This window comes from Atheta coriaria, unplaced genomic scaffold (genome assembly GCF_025399875.1).
Source record: "Atheta coriaria isolate IRGN ID8LTWV9N9 unplaced genomic scaffold, Caltech_Dcor_3.1 hic_scaffold_1_pilon, whole genome shotgun sequence".
Lineage (NCBI taxonomy): Eukaryota > Metazoa > Arthropoda > Insecta > Coleoptera > Staphylinidae > Dalotia > Dalotia coriaria.
In genome coordinates, this window is record NW_027045443.1 from 784,754 (window position 1) to 804,728 (window position 19,975).

At 45.5% G+C, this 19,975-nt stretch overlaps 5 protein-coding genes across 6 annotated transcripts; 3 read left to right on the forward strand and 2 right to left on the reverse strand.

The window, feature by feature from the left end:
* The first annotated feature begins 265 nt into the window (after positions 1 to 265).
* On the forward strand, positions 266 to 10,872 carry Cht7 (chitinase 7). 2 transcript variants are annotated; one of them, XM_065301200.1, is made up of 7 exons: positions 266 to 555; positions 6,334 to 6,424; positions 7,045 to 7,650; positions 8,056 to 8,925; positions 8,990 to 9,960; positions 10,028 to 10,229; positions 10,287 to 10,872. In XM_065301200.1, exons 1-7 carry the CDS (start codon positions 553 to 555, stop codon positions 10,493 to 10,495), a joined length of 2,952 nt encoding a protein of 983 aa, XP_065157272.1. In that variant the 5' UTR covers positions 266 to 552; the 3' UTR covers positions 10,496 to 10,872. The 2 variants fall into 2 exon arrangements, with proteins under 2 accessions (XP_065157272.1, XP_065157266.1); XM_065301194.1 differs by lacking the exon at positions 266 to 555 and adding an exon at positions 5,713 to 5,789.
* su(w[a]) (suppressor of white-apricot) lies at positions 10,868 to 14,316 on the reverse strand. The gene is given in 12 exon segments (XM_065301441.1): positions 10,868 to 11,062; positions 11,116 to 11,641; positions 11,776 to 11,952; positions 11,955 to 12,012; positions 12,015 to 12,259; positions 12,432 to 12,657; positions 13,111 to 13,235; positions 13,303 to 13,504; positions 13,563 to 13,671; positions 13,673 to 13,724; positions 13,782 to 13,957; positions 14,014 to 14,316. Coding segments are annotated over 12 exon segments (2,196 nt in total). The 5' UTR covers positions 14,196 to 14,316; the 3' UTR covers positions 10,868 to 10,944.
* Positions 14,317 to 14,366: 50 nt separating this feature from the next.
* Polr1H (RNA polymerase I subunit RpI12) lies at positions 14,367 to 15,003 on the forward strand. Its single transcript, XM_065301337.1, has 2 exons — positions 14,367 to 14,609; positions 14,686 to 15,003. Exons 1-2 carry the CDS (start codon positions 14,483 to 14,485, stop codon positions 14,946 to 14,948), a joined length of 390 nt encoding a protein of 129 aa, XP_065157409.1. The 5' UTR covers positions 14,367 to 14,482; the 3' UTR covers positions 14,949 to 15,003.
* Positions 15,004 to 15,159: 156 nt separating this feature from the next.
* On the forward strand, positions 15,160 to 19,189 carry Gprk1 (G protein-coupled receptor kinase 1). The gene is given in 9 exon segments (XM_065301222.1): positions 15,160 to 15,906; positions 15,970 to 16,046; positions 16,120 to 16,196; positions 16,527 to 16,628; positions 16,760 to 16,834; positions 16,899 to 17,245; positions 17,247 to 17,935; positions 17,938 to 17,982; positions 17,985 to 19,189. Coding segments are annotated over 9 exon segments (2,070 nt in total). The 5' UTR covers positions 15,160 to 15,793; the 3' UTR covers positions 18,530 to 19,189.
* Lamtor4 (Late endosomal/lysosomal adaptor, MAPK and MTOR activator 4) lies at positions 19,074 to 19,850 on the reverse strand. The gene is made up of 2 exons (XM_065301349.1): positions 19,723 to 19,850; positions 19,074 to 19,665 (listed from the first exon to the last, which is right to left on the reverse strand). Exon 2 carries the CDS (start codon positions 19,646 to 19,648, stop codon positions 19,298 to 19,300), a length of 351 nt encoding a protein of 116 aa, XP_065157421.1. The 5' UTR covers positions 19,649 to 19,665; positions 19,723 to 19,850; the 3' UTR covers positions 19,074 to 19,297.
* Positions 19,851 to 19,975: the final 125 nt, after the last annotated feature.

Below are 19,975 nucleotides of genomic sequence, written 5' to 3' on the forward strand. Positions count from 1 at the left end.
CGCTACCACACTATAGCAGTGTGCGGGTGCATTAACATTATCGTGAATTATATCGGCGGACATCTAGCGCAGCGATATTTTTCCATCATGTCCAGCAGCAGCACGCACTCGTACCTATTACATATCCCCGTCACCTGGCTTCACTTGCGTCTCTTGGGGTACCCCGCGCGCCGCCGCACCGAGAGCGCTGCCGTTCCGCGGCCTCACCTCGGCTTCTTGCGCCTCTTTAGACCTCCGCAAGAACACCGCCGGAGAGTGGGGCGCGAAACGCCATAACCGTTTACCATTTACTCCAAGACGATTTCATTTATCGTGTTCGTGTTTCTTTCAGATAGTTTAGTGCGTTCAGTTAATTCATACGCAGCGGACACGGCCCAGCGACGGCGTGTGCGACACCATCGATCACCAATCGCCGCCCAAGAATGTAATATCGATCTAAAACCGAGTGCTCGCCGTTATTAACCGTCCGCCAAACTAAGACTCAGTTCACAGGAGATTATAATAGTTGATAAAAGTTTCGTTACGTTCCCGCAGGAAGTTATTATTGCAAACATGGTAAGAGTGACTTTTTTTTTCTTTTGATTCATATTCTATGCATATGCCCTTTACGCTAGACTGCTAGACTGGTGGAGAGAGCTTTACACGCAGAAGTAAAAGGCGGCGATCGAAAAGGTGTCATGCCTCGAGTTAAATGAATTTACAGGAGTTATACTGAAGTAGAAGAGCGATTAAAACGCATTGCGCTTTCGGTGCTAGTAGGTCAGGCTTGTTATTAAGCGAGCGGGCTGACGAATGAAAGACTCACATATTTACGCATACATACACCATGCCTGCACTCTGCAATCTTTGTCATTCGCATACGTGCTTCAATATTACCACTGCGTATCGATCTATTAAATAATAATCATAGCAGCACATTCGGCGTAATTACAAAATCGACCTTTCGTCGTCCAAGCGCAATAAACGCAACTTTTACATTTTAATTGCGTCGCGTTTGGCCTGGGGATCCCCGGTTCCAGTGAAGGAAAGTCCTTAATTAGACTTCGGCGGAGCGTCGTTAAACGACCGCGTGACATTTGAAATTTTTGTTTTGAACTAGCCGATTACAACACGCGCTCGCAAGAAAACACCATACGAATTATCCTTTTGTTCGCTTGTGTAAAATCGGTTGCATGCGTCTGTCTGGTGCTAAGTGATCGTTCAACCATTTGAACTTCTCCGCTGTTTTGTTATGTAACAGCCACCGATCGCGTAATATCGAGCGTATTGGGCTAGCATTCTTCCTCCTCCTGTCGCTCCGAATCGGACGACAGGCGAAAAAACGCGCGGCGCTGACGCGTGACGCTCGAAAATGAAGAATGAAGCATATCAAGATTGTGCGGCAGCATATTGTCGGGCAAAATTTGGCGAAACCGGCTCTGGGATGCATGAACAGCATAAAGTCATAGGTGTAGCAATCGACTAACAAGATTTTTCGTTGAATTTCAACGATTTCAATTCCGAAAGATCTGTAATCTTCAAAGGCATTAAATTTAATTAAAATTAATTGAATTGGGAAACCGTTCGGATGGAATTCGTGTCGCTGGACCTTCAAATCGATACAAGCAATTAGCATTTTTAAGACCACGCGCGCGCGAAAAATGTGAAACGTTCAAGGCCCGGCCATTTCCGCTTTGATTTGCAATCGGGTGCACTTAATTTATTACTCGACGGCCTTAGCGTTTCATAAGTCAAATCTTGCATCATGCCCACCGAAACATATAACTCAGGTTACCGAAGTAACCAAGAGCGCAAAATATGCGCGGCACGCACGCAAATCGCAAAAATCATGCCGCGCGATGGAAAAATTAGAGCGCGCGCGCTGTTTATGCATGTTTTCATATTTCGCAAGCAAATCCGTCACTTGGAGAGTGCTCGAAACAAAATTATGATGTAGAGGCAGACTGCTACCTGGCCATCTGACAAAGACACTTTTCAAATACCAAGGCTGCAATTCGCGCGGCGTGTTTTCGGTTCAATTTCGCGTTTTTGCTACTTCGTAGTTATTCTACGAGTTGTGCCTCCAATGTGTGCATGCTTGATGCTTGACATATACCGTATTTATTCAGTCGTCGTGCCTCGACGTTATGCAATCCGACGAAAAGCAGGCGGACTTTTTTTAATTGCCGCGTTAACATAAATTTGCGAGGCATCGCGACGCGCGCCGCATGCACGACACACACTCACATCTATAAATATTCAGCAGGCTTATCGATTTGCGTGCTGCTGCGGGGAAGAAGTGCGCGGGGAAGGCGCCTGCATCATCTCAGGCGGAGGATACATGCCAAAGATGACAAACTTGTTCTCTCAGCATCAGCGCGCGTTGTTGTTGTTATTTGTCGGCGCGTTTTTTTGTGTGCGCGCGCTGTTTACGACTGGCTAAATTCGAAACTTGCACACGATTTTTGAGCCGCTGCGCACGTGGATTACGAGAATTCGAGGCAATTCTAGCGCAAATTCGTAATTGCAATGTGGTCATTTGGAGCAACGAACTTTCAAGCGACGGGCGCCGTGCAAATTGGGATCATATCGGGCGAGCGAATGCAAACTCGACGATAATTATGCCCGTATTTCTATTCCGCGTGCGTATGTTTCGACTTTTATAATCAACAATTTTAATTTATGGTAATCCGGCCGTATTTATTATAATATCGCAAAGTATAACATTGTTTTGGGTTAACAACTGGTCGAAAAGCGAGTGCAAGCGTTTGAAATTTCAAAAACGCTCAATTTCGTTCGCATTCAGTTCGTTTTACGTTCCACATCCGCCGCGAATTTTACTTTTTGCTACAAAATAAAATCAGAAGAAATCAAATAACAATTCATGATTCATGCATGTTGATCACCACATTGAGTTCTAGTTTTAATGCATGCGTAATGTAATGATTCAATGCAAGCAGTTTTGATTTTTGCATGTTACGAGCGCGTTTTTCATACCATCGGTAAGTAAATGTCACATTGATATTGTTTGACGGCAGCTCTCTCTTCTTCAAGTGTCTAGAGTAAGGGCTGTTAGTGTTATGTTACTCTCCGTCGTAGATCTCTAGCAGTCTAACGCTTTCTCGGCGTTTATTCCTTGTGTCATTTGCACTGCTCCACTTTGAGCTCCACATTCTGCGCCGACGACTAATTGAGTCGTTTGAAGTCGCTCGGCCCCATTGTGAGAAGCTTCGAAACTCAAATGCGTCCACCATCGGCTATCAAACATTTTGTGTTTCGTTATTCGTCGATATCAAAAAAGTGCGTTTGTGTCGACGAAGACATTAGACCATTCGACATTAGCGCGCGCGCAACAATGCAAACTTTCTATTAAAATTTAATATCGCCGGTTTTCGTCGGTTTTATTTACAAGCGTGTTTAACTACTTACATGTTTACAAGGCGAGACGCGAAATGTGCTCGTCGGAGTTCGACAACTTTCGAAACAGCTTAGCGTGTTTGATCAGATCTTTGCCAAAAATCTCGTCGATAGTTCCGCCGTGCGCCCAGCTTGATTGATTCACACACAAACGACTTTTCCTGCTGATGCGTCCGCAGGCCTCCACACCTGCTTACGTAAAAATCCAACCGGTCAGCAGCAGCAGCGGTGGATTCAGACATCGGTTGAGTAACTGCGCGCTTGGTCAATTCGCGAATTCCGCGAAGTCCTGACTTTTCACCATGCAAAGAAACGCGGAAATCTAAAAACAAACAAACACGTTCTTAAAACACATTCGAATCCTTTTAGTCTACTAATAATAATAATCTAATTGTTTAACAAACGTTTTCGGAAGTTGTCGAAATCTTACATGATCCTTTTGTTGCGTGTGTGCCTACTTGTCTGCACCTGTACTTAAACTCTTATATAATCCACGCAGCCGGAACTGTTTATCGTATTACAGGTCCGGTAAAGCAAGTGCGCGCTAATTGAAAATATCAATGTGCACATTCGAAAGGAAAAGTGCGCAATAACTAATAATTACACGTTTTAAACGTGCTGGATAATTTCTCATTGCTGCGCGTTGTTTTTTTTTTGCGCCTTCTTTCTCTTAATAAGAAACTACATTTCTCGTTTCTCCATTGAATGTATTCATTTTCTTATTGTCTTCGGTTTTTTGTCCGCATCCTTTCTTTTTAATCATTGAAAGCGCTAATTTCACGCATCTTCATTGGATGCACAGTTAGTGTCCTCAGGAATTAAAAAAAATAATGAATGGAAACAAGCGAGAGAGGCGCGAAGAGAAGAAAAAACACATCGCACGCCGCTAGTCGCCTTAGTTTTCCAGGCGCGCATATTAATGGTAATCTCCTCATCGAGATTGCATCGTACGTGATAATCACGAAGGCTGCTCGTTAATATTTCATGCAGGGACGCGTCGATTCTAATCGGCAATCGGCTAAAACTAAACGACACTCGATTCGAACAATATACAAAGTCAAACAAAAATTTTTCACTCAAAAAATTTAAAAAAACATTTTTTTTTAATGTTTTAGCTTCAAAAACCTTAAAAATTTTACATTTTTTGTGTTAAATTGTATTTTCTGTAACACCCAGTGTATCCTTGCGTTTCAACATGGCATAAGACGTTGGATGGCATCGCAACACGTCGCTGTGCACTGTGTAGTAATCCACGATGACACGATTCGTGGCCACTGATTGAAAAGCGCTGTAATTCGATCATTAATCCTTGAAAATCGACGCAAAACAGTTAATTGTCCGCACGAATATCGTCATATTCTAATGATGCGACAAACGGTCGTCGATGACGCAAGACGCCGTTTTCACGATTGCCTTCAATGCACCAATTACCCAGCGTTTGACTTTTGACGAAATCGTAAACAACAATTTCTCCAATTTACCGAACAGCAGGACAATCACTCGTGCGGCGTCCTTGGCAGCGCAAAACAATCATGTTTGCCACCGTTAATATAAATCAATAACACGCATTGCACGCCGATAAGTCTTGTTTTTATAACGGTGCAATTAAAACATTCCTCAAATGATAATACGTTCATCATCACATGTATACATTCACTTTTCGTGCGTTGGCATAAATGAATTAATAAACTGTGTGTGTGTGTGTGTTTAAAAGTCACGACATCGCATTAAAACGTAATTAAACAGCGCTTTTACGAAAAGTTTCGGTTCCGCATAGCTGTTATGTATCATAAGCAACGGCTTCAACAGATTCTATTATCTTCGCTCATCTTCTGCGCTGGAAAAAGTCCTAAATTTTTGATTACGCACACGTTCGTATCGGTTTCACGTCTTGTGTAATCTATAACTACATCGATTGTCGCATTATATCATCACGTTGACTCGCTGATATGTCGCGGCGTTGGTCTTTCCACATTTCTTCGCCGAGGTGTTTCAATTCCTCGTAGAAGTGTCTAACCACACGTTCGGTAGTTGGAGGTTTAGTTTTACATAACACCGGCCAAAGGCCTAGAAACTGTAACACGTCGATGTAGAAAAAACGCGCGCGCGTGAGTTTCTCTTCGAGTGCAATTAATTGAAAAGGAAAAGCTTCATCGTTCATTTACATCTGTTTGAAGCTGATACAAAAAAAAACACATAATTTATTATTTCTCTCGCATTGTTTGTGTTTGTTTTCTGATTATGAATATTTTCACAACTTGCATTGTATTGCAAGTGCGACATATTGAATTCCGCGGTTGTGGTTGCAACATGTCTTCTACATAGTAAGCGATTGTGTGGATAAAAGTTGAGTTGAGTCCGATATGTCCGATGGTGGCGATTTGGTGGGACCAGTATGTATAATACTTGTGTGTTGGCATGCGGGCAATATGTTCTAAGTTACGAGCGAGTTATAATTATGCGCCATTCGAAAAATATCTGCAGCTTTCGTAGCGTTCGCGCCGTGGATATTATCGACCAGTGTGTGTGTGTGTTGTGTTTGATTTCTTGCTATCCTTGATACTTTTTTAATTACATTTTGTGCGCGCTGGCGAGAGCGAACTCGCCTCCATCGCGCACCTTTTGCTTTTCGTGCGCATTGTCTGCGATTCGCGTGTATACAGGAAAGAAACGCTATTCACGAACTCACAACTCACTGCAAGCAACAAGAAACCAGTAGAAGTGCCTACCAATAACGCATATTGGCGCTGCTTGAGGAGCTATACTCGTTTCTTTGCTTCCTCTTTCCTGTTCCTCTTAAATGTATTTACTTTTATTTTTTCTTCCGCACCTCTAGAACCTCTCTTAGTTGATTTTTATAAATTACCACTGGTCATACTTGACCTTTTCGGTTTTTTTGCGGAAAAAAAATTTAATATTTGTGTGATTTTGTTGCAGATTCCTGCGAGGTGGTTCCGATGCAGGAACACAATCGCAATCGCACTTATCATCGCTCTAGTTATTGTACAAATTGACGCCGAAACAAAAGGTAAACGTTTTCGTCTTACACGCAGATTTCAAGGCCAATTCTTTGTTGTTTCTTCGATAAAATACAAATTACAGCTCCAAATAATAATAACGACTGAAGGAAATGTTGACCTAGAATAAATCTCTAACTTTTCGCAACTTGCTGCACACTCAACGAAACCGAAAATTGCAATTCAAATCACGCGAGTCAAGAAACTGCAGCTTTCACTGCGTGCGCGCTCACGTTTGTTGCATCTTCAGCCGTCCCTCGCGGCGAACTTTGGCTTCTTCTTCGCTTGTCGCGGCAAGAACCAAATTGACATCATAAACAACTACGCGGCGAGAAAACGCGCGAGAACCAGGCTCAGGCGGATGCGTGGTGATTGTGCTCGCAGCCACGGCCTCGCAACACACACAACAATGGCGTCGTCGGCTTGTACCCCTTTGTTTCCACGATTTAACAATCGCATTGTGCACTTCTTGCGCAAAAACAACTTACTCCTCTCGGCGGCGCGAGGAGTAAGTACACATTTTCGCGTTTCGTGTTTGCTTTTTTTTTTCATTCTCTCGACAGGCAAATAATGAAAACCTTGGCATAATTGAAAGTGTATGTGTTTTTTTTTTTCTGTTGTTTGCATACAGTGACGCGGCGTAGATTAAGACGCCCGCAGACTTCTGTCACCTCATCGGTGTCGACAAGTGGTGACCAGGAGGTGTCAGCAAGCGTCAACCGCCTGCGGACACGTGGTAGAGGTGGATCAAAAAAGACCAGCGATAATACAGTGGCCGCTGCCACCAGCGTCAGCAAAAAAGATAAAGATGGATACAAAGTGGTCTGTTACTATACGAATTGGTCCCAATACCGACCAAAAATCGGAAAATTCACACCGGAAGACATCACGCCTGATCTATGCACACATATCATCTTCTCATTCGGCTGGTTGAAAAAGGGTAAACTTTCGTCCTTCGAGAGTAATGACGAAGCGAAGGATGGCAAGACAGGTCTCTACGATCGCATCAATAAATTGAAGAAAGCAAATCCATCATTAAAAACCCTCCTAGCCATTGGTGGATGGTCCTTCGGCACCCAGAAGTTTAAGGACATGTCGGGTACCCGCTATGCTCGCCAGACATTCATCTACAGCGCCATTCCATTCCTGCGAGACCGTGGTTTCGACGGATTGGACATCGATTGGGAATACCCGAAAGGATCCGACGACAAGAAAAACTACGTTCACTTATTGAAAGGTCAGTACATGTTGATTTCCAGCGCGGTTTTCGGCTGCATGCGCGTTCTAATTGCATCGCCAACGTGAAACCCCATCGTTTTCGCGAATAATATTTATTATGTTATTAGACCGCAACTTTCTACTGTAATGATAATCATTACTCGTCGCCGGCGTGTGTATTGGCAGTACGCACAATTCAATTAGTTACTTTCGATGGCGTCGTGTGAGTCGCGCGGAATAAAAGGAAAATCATTTGAATGCGCGCCGTATGTCGGCGTGTGTGCATATGGGAACAAGGTTGAAGAAAGTCCACTGCTGAATTAACATACTCGTTATACAGTTCGGTGTGTCGTGACTAAAATGTCGATACTCTGTAATTTTCGTCTCCCTGGGTGATTCTAATTTCAATTTTTTCGTTTGGCAGAATTACGAGAGGCGTTTGAAGCCGAAGCGCAAGAAATCAAAAAACCCAGGTTGTTGTTATCTGCAGCTGTGCCTGTTGGACCTGATAACATCAAATCTGGTTATGATGTACCAGCAGTCGCCTCCTATCTGGACTTTATTAATTTGATGGCGTATGATTTCCATGGTAAATGGGAGCGTGAAACAGGTCATAATGCGCCGTTGTACGCACCGAGCAGTGACAGTGAGTGGAGGAAGCAGTTGTCCGTTGATCACGCGGCTAATCTCTGGGTTAAACTGGGAGCACCTCGTGAGAAACTCATCATTGGTATGCCCACCTATGGCAGGACCTTTACGTTGAGCAATCCAAGTAAATACTCCGTTAATTCACCGGCTAGTGGCGGGGGTAAGGAAGGTACCTATACCAAAGAAGGTGGTTTCTTGGCTTATTATGAAGTGTGTGAAATGTTGCGTAATGGTGCGTCTTACGTCTGGGATGAGGAGATGAAGGTACCCTATGCGGTTCATGGTGATCAATGGGTTGGTTTTGATGATGAGAAGTCCATCCGGCATAAAATGAAGTGGATCAAGGAGGGTGGGTATGGTGGTGCGATGGTATGGACGGTGGACATGGATGATTTCTCTGGAACTGTATGTGGAGGTAATGTGAAGTATCCGTTGATCGGTGCTATGCGTGAGGAGCTTCGTGGTATCTCCAGAGGCAAGGGAGCTAAGGATGTGGATTGGTTGGAAGTTGCTGGTACCATTGAGGAAGAAGAGGAGATTGAGAAACCTGCGGCTGTGAAGGTTCCAGTGTCTGATGTTATCAATCGAATTAGGAAACCCAACAAGAAGGTGGTCCACAAAGGATCATTGGCTTTGGATAAAAATAGTAAGTTTTTTTTATCTCCTCCATAAGTAGGAAACCCCTGATTATGAATTAATGTGATTTATAGCACGTGGACCACAAGTCTTCTGTTACATCACCAGCTGGTCCCAGAAACGACCAGGTGCTGGTAAGTTCACACCTGAGAACGTCAACCCCAGTCTCTGCACACATATCATCTATGCCTTCGCCACATTGAAGGACTTCAAACTTGCTGAAGCTGATGAAAAAGATGAAGAAATGTACGAACGTGTGATTGCTCTCCGTGAAAAGAACCCCGAACTACGCGTGTTGTTAGCTATTGGTGGATGGGCTTTCGGTTCCACTCCATTCAAAGAACTCACCGGGAACACTTTCCGTATGAATCAATTCGTGTACGATGCCATTGAGTTCTTGCGTGATTACAAGTTCAACGGCCTGGACGTTGACTGGGAATACCCACGAGGTGCGGACGACCGCGCCGCTTATGTCAATCTGTTGAAAGAACTCCGATTGGCGTTTGAAGGCGAGGCGAAGACCAGCGGACAGCCACGACTTTTACTCACCGCTGCCGTACCAGCATCCTTCGAGGCCATTGCAGCCGGATACGATGTCCCAGAGATATCGAAATACTTGGACTTTATCAATGTGATGACCTACGACTTCCACGGTCAGTGGGAGCGTACGGTCGGACACAATTCGCCATTGTTCCCCTTGGAGAGCGCCACAAGTTACCAGAAGAAGTTGACCGTTGATTTCTCGGCCCGCGAGTGGGTGAAACAAGGCGCGCCCAAGGAGAAACTCATGATTGGTATGCCCACGTACGGCCGCAGCTTTGAATTGGTCAATGTTACCCAGTTTGATATCGGGGCACCTGCCTCCGGAGGTGGTACCCCCGGAAAGTATACATCCGAAGCGGGTTTCATGAGTTTCTATGAGGTTTGCGACTTTTTGCATGAAGATAACACAACATTAGTGTGGGACAACGAGCAGCAGGTACCCTTTGCGTACAGGGGTAACCAATGGGTTGGATTTGATGATGAAAGGAGTTTAAAAACCAAGGTAACATAACCCCCATAATCCCCAACATCAAATAAATACAATAAAAACGCTTTATTTCTCTATTTAGATGGCATGGTTGAAAGAAGAAGGCTTTGGTGGTATTATGATCTGGTCCATGGACATGGACGACTTCCAGGGACAATGCGCAAGTGGTAAATACCCGCTGATTCAAGCCATGCGTCAGGAACTCGAAGGATACAAAGTGAAACTTGAATTCAACGGGCCTTTTGAAAGCTCCAACCCAATTGGGCAATACACAACAAAAGATCGTAAGTGAATACAATCAAAAACAAGAAAAAAGTTAAAAACCTAAAAAAATCTTCTAGCTAACGAAGTGACGTGTGAAGAAGAAGACGGTCACATCAGCTACCATCCAGACAAGAACGACTGCACGAGATACTTCATGTGTGAAGGGGAGCGCAAACATCACATGCCCTGCCCGTCGAATCTCGTCTTCAATCCCGACCAGAACGTCTGCGACTGGCCGGAGAACGTCGAGGGCTGCATGCAGCACACACCGGCGCCGGCACGATAGAAGCACCCACAAACGGAGAAAGAACCTACACCTACACTCACACACACATTACACACACACAATGCCTGTACATCGAGATGACGCGGTGGGGTCTGTAAAATACTAAATAGAAAAATGGAAACTGGTACTGTGATCGCGGTTACTGTGTTGTGTTTTTTTATTTATATACTCTCTTCGTTCGCAAATGTTTTCTTCCAAAATACATACGATAAAATTACTTGTTTTATAAACAGTTAATTAACTTTTATATTTAAACTTAATGTACGTTTAGTATTATTATTCGAAGATTTATTATATGTACGTGTATGTTTTCATAAGAGAATTTTAAGTATTAATGTTGTGACGTTGTATTGAGCCAAAAAAATACCCGAATCAAATGTTTGGTCGAATTTATTTCAATCAATTAGTTTAGTACATCTTGCTTGTAGAAAAGAAACAAAGGGGAAAACTTAATCGGAGTTCGACGATGAGCTCGAAGACGATTGCGGTGAGTATCTTCGCTTTTTCAGCTTGCGATGCCTCGATTTCGAATCAGAATAACTACTGCGATGCTTAGATGATCTAGAACTGCTTAAAAATTGATAAAATCAAGTAAATTTATATATTTTATCAACTCTTACCTTTTATGTTTCGATTTACTTCGTTTTTCGCGTTCTTTCGGTTTAGTCTTAATCTCGCCCTCTTCCGGATCGGATTCACTGGGCGTTGTTGCATCGTCAGTTCGGGAACGCTCATCTTTATCATCAGCTTTGCGCTCCGATTGCATTTTGAGGAACAGCGCGGCGCGTTTGCGACGTTCCGCTTGCAGCGCACGTCCGCGCACAGCTGATGCCAGTCTGTCTTTGATGCGTTCCTCGGCGAAGCGAGTCAAGCCATTCTTTTCTACGAGAGCCTCCTCGGTGAGATCAATCATATCTATGATCGAATCTGCACTTAATACCTTACCATTTGTTACAGGAGCGCTATCTGTGGACGTTTTGCCAGTGGAGTTCTCCACTTTCGGTACCAGCTGTACCTTTGAAGGCACCTTACTACCTGAGTCCTTGGACGTTGCGCCTTCTTCGTCGCTCTCCTCAAGCGGCAGGGCGCTTTTTATGTCTTTCTGTGGTTCCTCTTTAGGTTTTTTTATTGAGAAACTCACAGCAGCTATAATTGAATGTTTAGTTAATTAAATTTAATATTATTTCAGAAATTTGTGATAATTTGTAAACATACCCAATACTTTCGACTCTTTTTGTTTCGGTTTTTTTTTCTCAGGCTCTTTTTAATAACCTCAACACTCGGAGGTGTTGGCTTAGGTTGTGTGGATTGAGATTGTGAGATATTGCTTGATTTCGACCTGAATTCATTGACTTTGTACTGATAGTACTTGTTGTATTTGTGAGAATCATGCAGGAAGTCAAAGCGTGGATCACCCTTCTCCTTGACGCTTTGCTCGAAAGAAGGGCCATTTTCGAGACGTACGTCGCCATTTTGTCCACAATCAAGGCAACATCTTTCGGCGGGATGATAAACGTACTCTTTCATCCGTTTGGGATTCATCCTCGTCCAGTTGATCGTCCGAATCACTACTGTAATGCACCAAACTGAACTTTTGTTCTTTTGGTTCCACTTTCGGTTCGGGCTCGGGTTTTGGTTCGTCTCCAGTGGTTTTTACAGTTGTGGTGTATTGAGCGCAAGCTGCTTGCGCATATTGGACAGCTTGCTGTTGTATTTGCTCTTGCAAATGAATGTTTTGAAGAATTACATTAATATCACAATTTCCTACAACAGAAATCATGGGTAACGCGATTATTTATCAATGATTTAAAATGAAATGAAAAAATCAAAGTAACCATCTTTTGTTTGTTTGTTTTCGGTAACCATCACCTTTTAGTATTTGTTTTGTGTTTTGTGTATGTGTCAACGAGCGTCATTAGTTGATTATAGTAGTTACCCTGTGTAGCATACTGTTGAGCGATCTGATGATAGAACTGGTAGTACTGCGATTCATAATACTGGTTGTAGTTATCCGACATTTCCTGCTCCTGCTTCTGCGTGGATGGCGCCGTCTCATCGTGTTTCTCCACGGACCCCTTGATACGTGAAACCAGCTGCGTGTACGCACAATCCGCCGTCGGTTTGTACTGCAGCGCGGGCGCCGGCGGCGCCATGGCGTTCACCTAAACAAATAAGCCAACTTTAGAAGCAATGCGCGTGACGATCGCGGACCGCGCCACCACCCCGACAACTCCAATTCGCCACGATCTCATCATCATCTCAGCAAACTATCGGAATGCAAAACAAACGCGTCGGATCGTTTTTTTGGTTTTGGTTTTGGTTTTGATGTGTTCAAGTGAAAAGGAACCAAAATACAGCGAGAGTAACAACAGAACGGTCGGAAAAATGAATCAAAAAACAGTGTATGATACAAACTGCGCTTAATGAAGAAGACATATTACGTTCAAACAACATACCATCAGCACGCACAACCGTCGACAAGGCCGAAGACGCATTTCTGCGCCCGATGACTGAATAAACACATTTAGAGCTAGATATTCGAATCGTGAATAGAGATAGAATCAAATGAATGTCGCAATTAGTCGATTCGGCTGGTCGGTGCCTCGTCAGCTTACCGTTTGGGCCGCGGGCAAGCTCGTGACGGTCGTCGCTAGCAACGGATGCAAATAATGATCGCTCTCGCCAGCATTTACGCTCGCACTTGCTGTATTATCGTCGCCATTTTCTTCTAATGTTCCCTCTTCAAATAAAAACACATATTTTGTAATAAAATTGCATAAAATCACCTAAAAACACATTAAACTAACCTTCTTGCGGTTTATACTGTCCGGATTTAATGGAATTTAACAAATGTCGGTAGTATTTCTGCAGTGGATCATCTTTATTCATAAAAGCAAACTGTGGATTGTTACTCTGCTTTGCTTTTATCAATATCTCCATCTGTGGGCCTTGCCGGGACACAAACTGCGCGGTTTTCTCAATGCGCGCGTTTTCTTTCACTGTTTTCGGCTGTTAAACAAAATAATCTTATGAATTTTGTTATTTTACATGCAAATATTCAATATACAATCACTATATCCACAGGCACATCCAATCCTTTTGGTGGAATGAATTCTTTGTCTTCTTCCTCACAGGTAGACACTACAGGATTGTTACTTTCCTCTGACTCGGCCGCGCGCATCATAATTATATTGAAATTCATTTGCTTTCTGTCTTTTTAATTCCTCCTCTGATAAAATTCGAGATATTTTTGAATTGAATAATAGAAATAATGAAATAATTGTACCTTTATACACGTTTTCTTCCTCTTCATTACTGTGTAATGAATAATAACGTTCTTCATCACACAGCTGCTCAAGTTTCCTTTCAGCTTCACTGCGACCCAACCATCTTGTAGCATCATAGCCCTCACGAGACGCTTCACAGCTTGATAAATCGGACAAAGCCCCACGTCCATCATAGCTAAACATATAGATTATGATATTAGGTTATAATTGACTGCATTGGTATAATATTACCGGTCTATTTTGAGTCGTTCGTCGCCCATCCATGGTATCAAATGTTTGCCTTGGTCAATGTAGAGCGCACGCTCGTCGTCTCGGAACAGCTTGCACGCATACCCGAACACCAGCAGGTCGTCAAAATTCTCCTTGGTTTTTTTCTTGCGCAGGATGCCCGTTTCGCCCCATTTGGACGTCATTCTTACTGCCCATTAAATTAAATAAACAATTCTTGAAGGTAGGCAGGTTGGCGTTGAAGGTAGCTGGTATTCGATGGCCAGTCACCGCGCGTATTGTGTTAGGCTTCGCGTTTGGGGACAGCCAGTCCGGTTGTTGTTGTATGTTGGGTTGCCTAGAAAGAAGTAAATCATCGGTGATAATCGCCGCGTTTCGTTATTATTCATGCTGCTTCCCATGTGGACGTTGCTTGGTTAACACAATTTGTTGACTCTGAGGTGAATTCGGCAAAGTTTGAGTTTATTTCAAGATGACAACGAAAACTACGTTTCGTGCACCTTCTGGTATTTGTACAGACTGCGGTTCGATTCTTCCGCTTGTGCAAAGAACCGGTAATATTTGTTGTTACACTTGTAAAAAAGAATATCCAGTGGATGGTAAGTGTTATTTTAAAGTTATTCTGTATTTAAATGAATATTAGAGAATGTTTTGAATGTTTTTTTGTGTTTACAGTGTTTGGTGATCAGGCTATACAGTATACAATCAATTTTAACTCATTGGAGACCTGTAAAAAGCAGCAAGACAGTGAAAACCAGCAAAAGAATAAAAAGGGTGATGAAGATGAAGAAGAAGGACCTGTTGTTGAGCGCAAATGCCCGAAATGCGATAATAACCGCATGTCTTATGCTACTCTACAGTTGAGATCTGCTGATGAAGGCCAAACAGTCTTCTATACATGCACAAAGTGTAAATTTAAAGAAACTGAGAATTCGTAGTGTTTGTCAAGTGGCTGTAACTTGTTATTTTTACATTAAATGGTTTGTATCAAGACGAGTGGCTTGGATTTGTGCACGCTTAAAATTCCAGGCTATTTCGGTGGATCCTGCGAGATGCAGGACACAATCATATCGACGCGGCGAGGCGAGCAGATGGCGCTAAGCAGGGCGGACGCGAGAGGCGCTGCGCGCGATTCGAGCGCACACGACGGCAGCGGTCGCTGGCCGAGCGAGAGTTCGCTGCGCTCGTCGGAGGTGCGGACGTCGTACCGTACATCGCCTCCGCCTCCCTGCCAACGACGAATCGACGGGACGTGACCCCGGACACCACCCTCGCGGCGCGCGGCGAAGACATGTAGTGCGAGTGGCAGTGTTCGAAGCAGCTCCTCCGCCCTCAGTCGCGACTCCCGGCAATCCTGCAGCGCGCGAGCGCCCCGTGCGAGGCCAGCCAGCCAGCGAGCGTGTGTGAGTGCCGTGCCGTGCCCGGTCGCAGCAAGCAGGAGCGCCCCGAGCGCCCGCCACCCCGATACGCGACCGCGGCGGCCGTCCAGGCGCGTCCGAGCCTGCTGCAGCGGTGCGCGGCGGCGCACGCCATGGCCCCAGCCGCGGTGCGGCGGCCTGCGGGCGCGACGGCGGCGTAAACATGGCGCGTGTATAGCGCAGCGCGCGGCAGGAAGGCTATACGCCGTGCGACGCACGACCACTGCGAGTGCAATTCGCGTGCGCGTGTGCGTGCCAGTAGTGTATAAACAGCCGAGTGGCCCGAGAATGACGCCCTCCGTGCGTGTCCTGCTGATGTCGATGTAAACAAACGCACCGCGAGCGCAACCAGCAACGGCGTTAAGATGGCCGACCTGGAGGCGGTGCTGGCGGACGTCAGCTACTTGATGGCGATGGAGAAGAGTAAGTGCACGCCGGCGGCGCGCGCCAGCAAGAAAATAGTGCTTCCCGACCCCAGGTAGGTACCACCCGCCGCTCCCCACCTTATCAAGCACTCATCGCACTCTGATTTCGGTTGCAGCGTTCGATCCGTGATGCACAAATACCTCGAGAAGAAGAACGAAGTCAATTTCGACAAGATTTTCCACCAGACACTGGGTAAGCCGCCGCCCCCGCCCCCTATGGCTTAATAAAACCGCTTTGACGCGCTTATTCTCTCTCTCTTTTGCAGGCTTCCTGCTGTTCAAGGACTTCTGCGAGAGCAGCGTCTCCGAGGTTCCGGTGCCGCAGCTGCGCTTCTATGAAGAGGTACGTTATCGCCGGCGGCGGCGGACGTGTCCGCATTGATTTCCAGTCGCCGCCGGCGGCGGCTGAATGCGTGTTGACAATGCGACAATCGCGCATTCAATATCTAGGACACTATATTTATACTTTGATTGTTTTGAAACGGGAGCCTATCGCGCGCCCGCCGCCCATTGACAGCGTGAATGCATCGTCCTGCGGCCGGTTTTAATTAGTCCCGCGCGGGCGGCATTCAGCGCTAATGGGAGCGCGCGCGCGCTGAATAGTTTTCGATTCGCGTGAATGCCCCGGCCGCTAATGGAATTTTTAATGCCTCTTCCATTTGTGTGCCTGCAGATCAAGCAGTACGAGAAGCTGGAGTGCTCCGAGGAGCGCATGAAGCAGGCGCGCGATATCTACGACAACTTCATCATGAAGGAGCTGCTCTCGCATTCGCACGTAAGTTTCGCGCGCTGTCCGATGCGCGGCTAGTAGCCGCCGTTCGGCGCGCGATCTATTTTCGAATTGTTTATTTATGCGAGCCGCCAATTTCCATATGCTTAACATTTGTTTCGACGTGTGCCGCGCAGGACTATTCCAAGGAGTGCCTGCAGCACGTTCAAAAGCATCTCATGAAGAACGACGTGCCGGTTCAGCTGTTTGAGGTAATACGCATGCGCGCGCGCACGCATTCGGCCATGTTTTCAAACTGTGTGCTCATGCTTCCAGCCGTACATCGAGGAGATCTACAACCAGCTGCGCGATGAGCCCTTCAAGAAGTTCATCGAGAGCGACAAGTACACGCGCTTCTGCCAGTGGAAGAACCTGGAGCTGAATATCCAGCTGACGATGAACGATTTCAGTGTGCATCGCATCATCGGCCGCGGCGGGTTCGGCGAAGTGTACGGCTGTCGTAAGGCCGACACCGGTAAGATGTACGCCATGAAATGCCTGGATAAGAAGCGTATTAAGATGAAGCAGGGTGAGACACTTGCGCTCAATGAGCGCATCATGCTGTCGCTGGTGAGCACCGGCATCGACTGCCCGTTCATCGTCTGCATGACCTACGCCTTCCACGCCCGACAAGCTCTGCTTCATTCTCGACCTGATGAACGGCGGCGATCTGCACTATCATCTCAGCCAACATGGCGTCTTCAACGAGAGCGAGATGAAGTTCTACGCCGCTGAGGTCATCCTCGGCCTGGAGCACATGCATCGGCGTTATATTGTCTACCGCGACCTTAAACCCGCGAATATTTTATTGGACGAGCACGGACATGTACGTATCTCCGATCTGGGTCTTGCCTGCGATTTCTCCAAGAAGAAACCGCACGCCAGCGTCGGTACGCACGGATACATGGCGCCGGAAGTGCTGTCAAAAGGCACGCCGTATGACAGCAGTGCCGATTGGTTCAGTTTCGGCTGTATGCTGTACAAGCTGCTGAAGGGACACTCGCCTTTCCGTCAGCATAAGACAAAGGATAAACACGAGATTGATCGTATGACGCTCACGATGAATGTTGAGCTGCCGGACGCGTTCAGCAAGGAGCTGAAGTCACTGCTCGAGGGTTTGTTGCAACGCGACGTTGACAAACGCTTGGGTTGTCGCGGTGCTGGCGCTGACGAAGTGAAAGAACACGCGTTCTTCGCTGGTATTGATTGGCAGCAGGTGTATCTGCAGAAGTACACACCGCCGCTGATCCCGCCGCGCGGTGAAGTCAACGCCGCCGACGCCTTCGATATTGGCAGCTTCGACGAGGAAGACACCAGGGCATTAAGCTCACCGACACCGATCAGGAGCTCTACAAGAACTTCCGCTGGTGATCAGCGAGCGGTGGCAGAACGAGGTGGCCGAGACGGTCTTCGAGACGATCAACTTCGAGGCGGACAAAGTCGAGCACAAGAAGAAGGCCAAGCACAAGTACAAATTCGGCAATCTGGACGAGAAGGAGTCCGATTGCATCCTGCACGGGTACATAAAGAAGCTGGGCGGGCCGTGGACGTCCTCGTGGCAGATGCGCTACGCCAAGCTCTACCCCAACCGACTCGAACTGCATCCGGACAGCGCGAAACCCGAAATGGTGTTCATGGACCAGATCGAGGAGGTCTCCTCCGAGCTGACGCAGGTGAAGAACGAGAAGTGCATCGTGGTGCGCATGCGCGACGGCAAGATCGTGCTCACGAATCCGGACGAAATCGGCCTAAAGGAATGGCTCACCTCCCTCAAGTCGGCGCACAAGCAGAGCCAGGAGCTGCTCGGCTCCATGGCGAAGAAGGCGGGCAAGATCTACGGCACCACCGACGCCACGCCCGTCAGCGTCAACAACAAGAACGTCTTCGGCAATACCAACGGCAACTGATTGCAGATCATCATCCGCGCGACCGAATCAAACGTAAACCAGTAAAATGTACAGTAATTTATAAACACAACAAGCAACATGATGTAAGTAGCGTTATGGTAAGTAAGCGACGTAAACACAACCAACCGTAGCCCAGCAGCAAGTGGATATTCTTTCTCTAGTTTTACGACTTCTTCAGTTCGATAAACATACATGACAGTATTATTTAACACGCGGCGCGTGCGCCCGCCCGCCCGCCATCTTCCCACCACCCTCTAGGATACAGCGTGCCAACATATTTTGATTAATGACAATCCGAGACGTGTCGAGCGAGAAGCCTAAGCAACAAAATGCACACACACACACAAAGCTAAACAAACAAACAAACAAACAAACGGCATTTAATTAATGAACATGAATTAAGTTAATCGATTGATTGTGTAAAAAGTATTCGTAGCCATGTAACACATGTCTGTCTCTCTTTCTCTTAACGATCCCTATGACCTTATTCTTTGTATTTAACTTAATTTTATCGATAAGGTAGGAAGCAAATGAAACAAGTAAAGTGTCTGTATATATATATTACGTGTATAGCAACAATGTGGTCAATTTTGGTGCTTACCATATTGAAATGCAAGGCAACACATGGACATGAATGGTAATAAAGTGATTTATAGATTATCCCAGCGCCTGTTTCTTCGCATTTCACGCCAGCAGGACCAAATTGACAACGTAGACATGAGTAGTTTTAATATATTACAAGAGATTTATATATTTTATAATTGTATATTACAAAGAGTCGTCATCATGCGAGGGGAAATGTGATCCGCCTGGAATTTCTCCTGATACTATGTCCTCTGCAGATTTCACGCCGAATTGCAGCTTGACAATGTAAATTTTTCGGTTGGACATGGCAATAATATAAGCGTGGTTGTCATAGGTGAGACTTAGCCTCTTGAACTGCTCGTCGCTGCTCCCGGGGAAGATATCACTGTGCTGGCAGAGTGTGAGCAGTGACATTATAATATCAGCCGTCTTTTCGTCGTTTTGTAAGTCGCCATCGGAGCTTATCACGGCGCCATCCTCGTTCAGCAGGAGGAAACCCAGCTGACCCGGCTGATTTCTGCAATACTTCTCCATGTTGTGTTTTTTTTTGCCTGGATATACAAGTGTGTTTAGCGTGGTGAATGAAGTGTGTTTTGATTGTTACTTACGTGTTGACGTGCAGATTATTTGTTTATGATTGTTTACGATTAATAACCTCTGCAGAAAACCACTGACAAGCAGAAACTTGATATTATTCTGATGTTATTGTGATCGTGTTGCGAAGTGTTCATTGGGTTGCCTACACGGAAAATATAAAACTATGAATGTTTTATTATTATTTTTTGTTATAATAAATAAAATATTGATTGTTGTGTGTTAATAAGAATTAAATTTATAATATTTGTTGATTATTATTGTATT

What these genes read in the sequence shown, in the direction of transcription:
- Cht7 (XM_065301194.1), top strand. Translation starts at nt 5,760, where the DNA reads ATGTCCGATGGTGGCGATTTGGTGGGACCA. An exon ending in AATTGACGCCGAAACAAAAG is followed by an intron (nt 6,425 to 7,044) that starts GTAAACGTTTTC and finishes GTTTGCATACAG; the next exon opens with TGACGCGGCGTAGATTAAGA. An exon ending in ATTGGCTTTGGATAAAAATA is followed by an intron (nt 8,926 to 8,989) that starts GTAAGTTTTTTT and finishes TGTGATTTATAG; the next exon opens with CACGTGGACCACAAGTCTTC.
- Polr1H (XM_065301337.1), top strand. Translation starts at nt 14,483, where the DNA reads ATGACAACGAAAACTACGTTTCGTGCACCTTCTGGTATTTGTACAGAC. An exon ending in AAAAGAATATCCAGTGGATG is followed by an intron (nt 14,610 to 14,685) that starts GTAAGTGTTATT and finishes TTGTGTTTACAG; the next exon opens with TGTTTGGTGATCAGGCTATA.
- Lamtor4 (XM_065301349.1), bottom strand. Translation starts at nt 19,648, where the DNA reads ATGGAGAAGTATTGCAGAAATCAGCCGGGTCAGCTGGGTTTCCTCCTG.